The sequence below is a fragment of the Dioscorea cayenensis genome, chromosome 12, assembly GCF_009730915.1.
Source record: "Dioscorea cayenensis subsp. rotundata cultivar TDr96_F1 chromosome 12, TDr96_F1_v2_PseudoChromosome.rev07_lg8_w22 25.fasta, whole genome shotgun sequence".
NCBI lineage: Eukaryota > Viridiplantae > Streptophyta > Magnoliopsida > Dioscoreales > Dioscoreaceae > Dioscorea > Dioscorea cayenensis.
Genome location: NC_052482.1, coordinates 732,173 through 741,312, shown reverse-complemented (window position 1 = coordinate 741,312; position 9,140 = coordinate 732,173). Strand labels below are relative to the sequence as shown.

Below are 9,140 nucleotides of genomic sequence, written 5' to 3'. Positions count from 1 at the left end.
TCAAGGGCAAAAGACAACTTTATAGGTAGCCCCACCAGGGCAAGTAAAGGTACTAGTTTGATCATCTTTGGGGTAGCTATAAGCATCTGGACAGAAACCTTTAAAAAACCTAGAATAATTAGTTGGTCCATAGTTACCTGAGTTGAAACAATACTCATTAGTTTTAAACACACCGCAAGCGTTGTTACATCCGCCATTAGTCTTAAGTTGAGCTGGGCACTGCCCATTGATGTCGGCTGAGCACTGGATCATCCCACGTGCACACCTATTGGTCGGACTGAATTCCACTGGCACATTAAACCCATCAACCAATGAGATATCAATATAATCCAAGTTATTGATGTCTAGCCCAAAGTCCACAAGTGTGCTAGGTGGGTTACCATAAGCTTGGCATTCCAAGAGGCCATTGCAGTCACCGGTTTCGCAACTGCCATGACCAGAGTTACTAAAGTTGCAACCGGTGCGAGCCCAGATACGACCACCAGTGGTGCCAACGTTTACATTTATTGTCCATGTTTGGTCTTTATCGAGCTGTTTGCCTCCACCGGGGATGGCAGCTGCCCATACAATGTAAGAGCAATGGTTAACAATTTCAAAGGTGGCATTTGTTAGGTGGAAAAGATCACCAGTTTTGCATACATAAAATCTACAATATACAAGATATATATATGTACACAGGTATATAAATATAGTATCTATACAGATATAGATACACAGCTGTATTCCCTAACACCCCCCCCAACAAACTCACGGGGGATCAGACATCGAGAGTTTGGACAAGAGAAAATCATGGTGTGCCCGTGTTTAAGATTTAGTAAACAGATCCGCAAGCTGATGCTCAGAAGGAACAAACTGGGGAGCCAGAATGCCTTTGTTGTACTGATCACGCAAGAAGAAAGCATCAACACCAATATGCTTGGAGAGAGAATGTTTTACATGATTCAAAGTGATCTGAATGGCACCGGTGTTATCACAGTGTAGAGGAGTAGGAGCATGTGAGACAACACCAAGATCATGCAAAAGCCAACGCAACCAAACAATCTCCTCAGCAGTAGTGGCCATAGCGCGAAGCTCCGCTTCAGTGCTAGACCGAGAAACACCTGTTTGCTTCTTGGACATCCAGGCAATGAGAGAAGAGCCCAAAAAACAAACAGAATCCAGTAACAGAATGATGATCAGAGGGATCACTAGCCCAAGTAGCATCATAATAGGAACGAAGCTCCAGAGAACTGTGCTGAGAGAAAAGAAGGCCTCTAGATGGAGTCGCCCGAAGATAGCGCAAAAGCCTCAAAAGATGGGCATAGTGGACAGACGTAGGTGCACTAACAAACTGACTCAAAACATGCACAACATAAGCAATGTCTGGACGAGTGAGGGTAAGATAGACCAGGCTCCCAACCAAGCAACGATACCGTGTTGGATCAGATAAGAGAGTTCCCTCATCAGCACGCAACTGAAGATGTAGCTCCATAGGAGTGGTCACAACACTAGAGTCAGAGAGAGCTGCACATGCGAGGATATCAGATATGTAACGCTACTGGGACAACTGAAAACCTGTAGAACTAGTAGTGACCTCAATGCCCAAAAAATAACTCAACTGACCAAGATCAGTCATCTAGAAATGTTACTGAAGATGATGCTTTACAAAATCCACATGAGCAGGATCATCACCAGTGATGATCATATCATGCACATAAAGCAACAACAAAGTCCGACCACGAGAGGAAGAGTACACAAACAAAGCGGGATTATACGGACTAGGCTGAAAACCAGCAGCAACCACAGCAGAACTTAAACACTCAAACCAGGCTCGAGGGGCATGTTTGAGACCATAGAGAGCCCGTCTTAGGCGACAGACCAAACCAGAAGGGGAAGAAAAACCAGGGGGAGAAAGCATGTAGACCTGCTGCTGAAGATCCCCGTGAAGAAAAGCATTCTTCACATCAAGCTGAAAGAGAGACCATCGTCGAATAGCAGCGACAGCAATAAGAGCTCGAATGGTAGTCATATGAGCCACGGGAGCAAAAGTCTCATCATAATCACATCCCTGCTCCTGCTGAAAACCACGAGCCACAAGACGAGCCTTGTACCGTTCTACAGAACCATTAGAGCGAGTCTTGACTTTATAGACCCACTTCCAAGTAATGGGAACAGCACCAGGAAGAAGGGGAACCAAATCCCATGTAGAGGTGCGTTTGAGCGCCTCCAACTCAGCAGACATAGCAACCTGTAACTCAGGTATTTGGATAGCCTCTTGGTAGGAAGATGGCTCTGGAGGGTCATTGGAGGGAGAAATAGGTAGGTCAAGAAGTTGAGAGACAAGATTAAGGCGATCAGGGGGATGACGATCACGAAGAGGATAGCGACGTACAGGGGGATCATCCGCAGGGATCACATCAGAGGAAACCATTGGCGCTGGGGGTGACCTCTCTGATACCATGTTAGGTGGAAAAGATCACCAGTTTTGCATACATAAAATCTACAATATACAAGATATATATAGGTACACAGGTATATAAATATAGTAGCTATACAAATATAGATATATAGTTGTATACACAACTGTATTCCCTAACATCATTGTTCTTAGGGCAGAAAACAACCTTATAATCAGTCCCTCCAATAAAAGTCAAAGTGTTGTTATCATCATCCATAGGGTAGCTATAAGCATTCGGACAAAGTCCTTTAAAGAAACTAGAGTAGTTTGTGGGCTTACAGTTTCATATTTACAACAATATTCATCAGTCTTAAATTCTGTGCATGGATTGTTGCAACCCCCCGGAGGTCTTCAGTTCATCCTGACACTGTCTACTGCCGCTGATAGTGTTCCCATAATCTCCACTGTCATTATCGCTTGACGTTGTTGCTGCTGCTGTATCACCGCCGATTTTCTCAGAGTTGGGTGCTTTACCTTACAGAAGCTTTGTCTTCCCTATTGTCTCCTTCAGAGCCCTCCTCCCGATGACGTGGTGCTGGTGTTTCTGAGGCCTCAATGTGTGGATAGTTTTGAAGGAGGAGGTAACATGTAGATCTCCACTTCGACACTGATGCCAAACAATCCTCTGAAGAAGAACGAGGAAGAAGAAGATGAAGAAAGAAGGAATAAGGGATAGGAAGGATATAGGTGCTTCTTCTCAAGAGCAATGAACGGTGCTTATTGCTCAGAAGATGTGTTGGAATGTATAAAAGTGTCATGACTTCGTGGCTTGACGAACTCGCCGCTGCCAAGCCTTATGAGTGGAAAAAAATTAGAACTGCTTCTGGTGATCACAAGTCACATGATAGGGAGATATAGTACAGATGATGCTGGTGGGGCTACTTCTTTTGAGCTGACACGATGTTGTAGCATGCAGTTGTTGTGGTTGATGACTTGGTTCTTATATATGGTGGATTACGTGGTGGGACTCAGCTTGATGACATGCTTATAGGTGAAGAACTTGATATTGCTGAAAATGATGCAAAATACCACTTCCTATGCAGTTGCAACTACTGCAATATCAAGTGTACAAGCAGATGGAACTGAACTATATGGATTTGGAGATGTTGGTCGTCTTTAACTTCAATTCGATGAGACACTCATCAACTGTGACAATGATGGCTGGGTGATCAGAGAGTTCGGCTTAGCGGAGCTCTTCAAGCAGCTCATGTTTACCATGCCTTGGAACTCTCTTACAGATCAGATGATGAAGGAGCTCCATTCTCAAGGGAGCACCGTGGAAGCCATTGCCAATTGCCTTAAGAGAGCTTCTTTAGATCCTCATGTTGGCAATGCCATCAAATCTGCTTTTGATCTTGGGTGTGATATGAGAGTTATCAACGATGCCAACATATTCTTCATTGAGACCATTCTTAAGCACCATAAGATTATTGGGTGCTTCTCTGAGATCAATTTAAATCCTATCCCTTGTTGATGAAAATGAGAGGCTTAGAATCTTGCCTTACCATGATTTTTACTATCTCTTCTCATAGTCGCAATCTCTGTCCTCCAAATATATGCAAAGGAAAAGTCATTGAGCGGATTTGAGCATCAGTATCTGGAAGAGGAAGCAGTTTATCTATATTGGTGAAGGTATGGGAGACTACTCCCCTTTCCTCAAACTTACTGGAGGAGGCCATCCATGAATGGAGCAATGGCGAAGAGCTTGAGAAAACTCTCCTTCAGCTAGTTCAATAGCTCAACAATTCAGGGTTTCCAATGAATCACAGATTGATCAAAGAAGCCACAACACCAATCAAGAGCCTCACAAGGAAAGCAAGTGTCCATTTAATTAAGCACAACGATCATGCTTGAAACTCAAAAGTTAAGAGCTACAGCAAAGTCCAAAATAAGATCAACTTTGCTTCACAACAAATTCAAAGAAGTTTATTCATAGTCCAGGCTCTCAATGTGTGAAACTTAAGCTCCAATCATGACCATGGGATCGGAAGTGAGTGTTGGACTTCTTTTGAGTAATGGTTGATGCAAAGAGTTCTGCTCTGGGTCATGTTCATGCTCATGTTCATCTTTTTTTCTCCATCAACTCTCAAGTTAGCAGCTTCTTCTTCCATTGATCTTGAGATTGGTTTTAATGGCTTCACTCCTAGCCAGGAACCTCTGTAAATCCATGAAAACAGGATTGAGAAGTTTCAAGTAAATAAATGGGCCCAAAAGTGAATAAGCAATGCAGAGATATTCATAACTTTGAATAATGCTTGGTCTATCATATAAATTGTATGTGACTAAAAAAAACATTTATATATATATGTGGACCCCGCCAACCTGGTCCCTACACCTTTCATTTGTCTCCAAAAAAAAAAAAAACTTAGTTAAGTGCTAACCTTGTTTACCTTACCCCTTAATCCTTTCTTCTTTTTCTTGTCACCATGCTGGGAGTCTTTCTAGAGAGAAGAATTCCCGGAGGAATTCCCGGAAGCCATCTTGTCATGGCCCCCTTCTTGGCCGAATGTTTTTCACCCCCATGGTCATCTCCTTTCTTCATTCCTCCATCTCTCTTCTTTCTCTCCACTCTCCCACTTGTTTTACTCCTTGGAAGTTGAAGAAGAAGGCCATCCATCACCGGAGTTCGAGTCTCCACCGGTGGTCTTGGCATCCGAAGGTGAGGAGAAGAAGAGCAAGTAGCCGCCGGCGTCCTCCAAAGGCAAGGTAGGCTCTCTCCTCCTCTTGTTGATGGTGGTTGTCTTGTTGCTTATGTTTGCATGGGTTGTTGTTTAAAATTTTTGGTGCTTATCCTTGCATGAAAAACCTCTCCTTATGCATGTTGAAACCCACCCTTGTGCCTCTTGAGTATCTTTAGTTCTTGGTCTCCATGTTACATAAAGTTTTATTCATGGAACCATCTATATGTTTATACCATTTTGCTTGAAACCCAAGCCAAAAACCCAAGTTTTTACATGCCTATTAAATGTTTAGTTTTGTAGTTTTGGCATGTGTGTTGGACCTTATATATTTTTGCACCCTTGTGATTATATATATATATACATGCATGCATGCATGCATTGATCTACTACTTGTGCTAGGAGATTTATTTCCATCCTTGTTTCTCTCACCTATTGTCCTTGTTCCTCTTAATCATTCTATGTTCCCTTCCCACATCATTGTTATTACCACTAGTATTAGTTTTATGTTAGATCTACTTGTAGATACTTTCATATTGTTGTTGTTTTAATGGGGTATTTTTAGACTAGCTTAGCATGAACTTTGGTGCTTGAACTCTTCCAAATATTCATGTATATTTGGTTGGTTTTCCCTTGGATTTTAGGACCACCTTGAGCATCATCTTGGATCTCTTTTTGAATTTAGGATCACCAAGTAAGTAATCCCTTAAACTCTTGTATTTAAATTTTGTTGTTTTGATTTATTTTCATGCAAAATTTTTGAAATTTTGTTTGCATTATTCTTTAAAAATTATTGTGGGAATGCCATCTATTTATGTCTTGTGTTTTTAGAGGAAGAGAAGTTTTATACTTAGTTGGAACCATAGTGCTATTATTTGCCAAAACTTATATATGTTATTTCCTTGTTACTTCCAAACATTTAGCAAAGTAATTATCCTTTTTGAAATCTTGTTTATTCCCAATAACAAAAACTTAAGATTTATTAAGTGCTTGAATCCTTGGTCCACCTAACATCAACTTGAATTACCTATATATTATTTGGTTATACATTTATCACTTAAATATCCACTTGCCTTTATGTCCTAGCCTATCTCTTTCTTAAAATTTTTAACATCCTTGTTTTGACAATATTTCCTTTGAAATTATCTTTCTAGCTATTTTGGTTTTAGGTGGCCATTTTTCTTCAATTGATGAGATACATTAGACCTTGTATTTTTTTACAAATTTTAGTATATTATTGTATTAATGCATTTCTTCCTTGAGATTGGTCGAATAATTATTTATTGGTTTCACTATTATTTATATTTGTGTTGTTTTATTTTATTTTTGTAAATCCTTTATTTTCTTGAATTTTGGGAAAATATTTGTGAAATGTTGTTATTTCTCCAAAGTGAGAACCAGGCTTAGGTTTGGAAAAAGTGAGTATTTCCTTTTACATTATTTATTTATCTGTTTATTTAGTTATTTACTTTACTTTATTAGATGAATTTTTGGAAAATACTTGTGGATATTCTGTATTCTTGGCTTGGAATTGTATCTGAATTTTTGGTCTCCAAATGAACAATATGCAACCCTGTCAGTGGGGGGTTAAACCCACGACCTTGTCGACAAAGTAATTTTTGGAAAAATGAGGCTGCAGTTCGCGACGTGTCCGTTCGGTGAAATAATCAACGACCACACGTTATTCGATCTCGGGTCACCGAGGGTAAATAAATGATTTTCGATTATTTCGACTCGGGATGCATCACCGAGGGTAAACAAAATGACCTTTGGCACTTTCGGTGAATGTGGAGTCATACTTTGGATATTGTATTTATTGTTTTACCTTTGATTTTGTTTACACTATTTTGTGCTATTGCATTATTTTTTTGTGTGTGAAATTTTCAGACCTGAACTTTTGCTTCCAGTTTGTTTTGGATTACTTACTGGGCTAGTGAGCTCATGGATTTACTTTTAAATCCTTTTTCGGATCGGGGAGCGATGAGACCCAGGGATCTTAGAAGACTTCAGAGTAGATGCCTTCTTTGGAATTATGTTACGTGGCTTATGTATTTGCATTTGTTGTATTATTGTGTAAGGACCTCCTTGTAGGTCGATCTTGTATTTCTTTCGCCTATGTATTTGGGTTTGGTTTAGTAAGCCTTCGATTTGATCTTATTATTTAGTATTTTATCGGTTATTTTCTACTCCTAATTTGTGTTTTAGGTTTTGGGCGCTCGCAGTTCACCTGGACCCCGCCTTGTGGGTCTGCGGCCATTTGTCAGCGCACCAGGTTCGGGGCGTGACAATATATATATATGAGTGTGTGTGTGTGAAATTGCTTATTTCCTCTCTCTCAGCATATATATATATATATATATATGAAAAGCATGGATAGCATATTCACGTGTAGGGATGGCACACTCATGTGCATGAGTCAAAAATAATAATAAAAAAAAGGAAGCCGTACCCACCATTTAAAAGATGCATGTGGGAATGAGAGGATGATGGGTATGGAGTGTCAGGCATTTCATAAAAGCATAAAAATGATAAAAATAAATAAATAAGTCTCAATTTATGTGGCTCATGTCTGGCCTACGTAAAGCAAATGCATGCATAAAAATAATAATAATAAAAAAATAAAAATAAAATAAAAAGAAAATGAGAAGCATGCATGTGCATGATAAACAAAATTGAAAAGCATGCATAAACAAAAACAAAAAAATAAAAAATAAAAAAAATGAAATGAGAAGCATACATATGTGCATGACATAAAAAAATAATAAAATAAAATGAATGAAATAATGAGAAGTATAAAAAAGAAAAAAGAAAAAAAAGGCATGCATACATGACAAAAAAAATGAGAAGCATGGATAAAAAAATAAAATAAATAAATAAATAAATGAGAAGCATGCATGATAAAATGAAAATAAAAAATATAAAAAAATGAGAAAAAAAAAGAGAAAATAGAAAATAAATAAATAAAATTTGAGAAGCATGCACACGTGCAAATATAAGGAATGCATACGGCCCACCATGAAGACATAAAGCTGAAATAAAGATGGCTGTCCTTTTTATATCTTACACAAACCTCGGTATCCAAAACGAAACATAAGCTTAGTCACTATAGCACGCACTGCACCAAATCCATTCAACTGCTTAAGTCATTCTGCCTCGAACTAGCACCAAAACCTAATGATGATCAAATCCCAGTTGTCCATTTATTCTTCAGATCACCTTGCTTCAATTGCCTCGAACTTAAATTATGTGGCTTGATGATGAAATCTGGACCCTTGATTAAACCTTTAAATGATATCTCATTCATTGCCTGGTTGCCCGGACTTATTTTATAAATTTGATGATGAAGTCTAGACCCTTGATCAAACATTTAAAAAGAGATCCCATTCATCCCATTACCTTAAACTTCAGATATTGTTGGTTAATGATAAAATCTCAGCCCTCCAAATTTGACTATTCACCTTGACTTGAAATTAAGGCGATGTTGCTTGATGATGAAATCTCAGCCCTCCAATCCTATTTCTTGATGATCAAATCTAAATTATTCGCCATGATGCCTCAAATTTAAATCAATTATATGCTCCTTATATCCACCGTCAATTAATTCTCCTTCTCTAAGTACAAGCTATGCCATCTTGTATAAACGGACCACGTTGAAAACGTTTAATAATGAGATATTTATCTCAAGACGGCAATCAGGCATGCAATATGGCGACGAGGCATATGCACCAAGTTATGCTCAAATATATATATATATATATATATGTGGATGTATAAAATCCAAAGCCAAAGCAGCCAAGCCAAGACTCAAAATATGAAAAGAGTCAATATTTAAAAAAAAAATCATATAAATCGACAATTGAGTTCAGCGGTCTCAAGACATCGAAAGTCGAAGACCCAAAGAGTTTCACAAGTCAATATTCAAAAATCCGCATAAATCGACAATTGAACTCAGTGGTTTCAGGACATCGAAAGTCAAAGACCCAAAGAGTTTCACAAGTCAATATCAAAAATCCGTATAAATCGAC

General features: G+C 38.8%; 1 protein-coding gene across 1 annotated transcript; it reads right to left on the bottom strand.

The window, feature by feature from the left end:
• Nucleotides 1-1,062, bottom strand: LOC120273742 (protein P21-like). The gene is made up of 2 exons (XM_039280445.1): nt 821-1,062; nt 1-646 (listed from the first exon to the last, which is right to left on the bottom strand). The coding sequence occupies exons 1-2, from the start codon at nt 1,060-1,062 to the stop codon at nt 1-3; spliced, it is 888 nt and encodes a 295-aa protein (XP_039136379.1).
• Between the last annotated feature and the right edge of the window lie 8,078 nt (nt 1,063-9,140).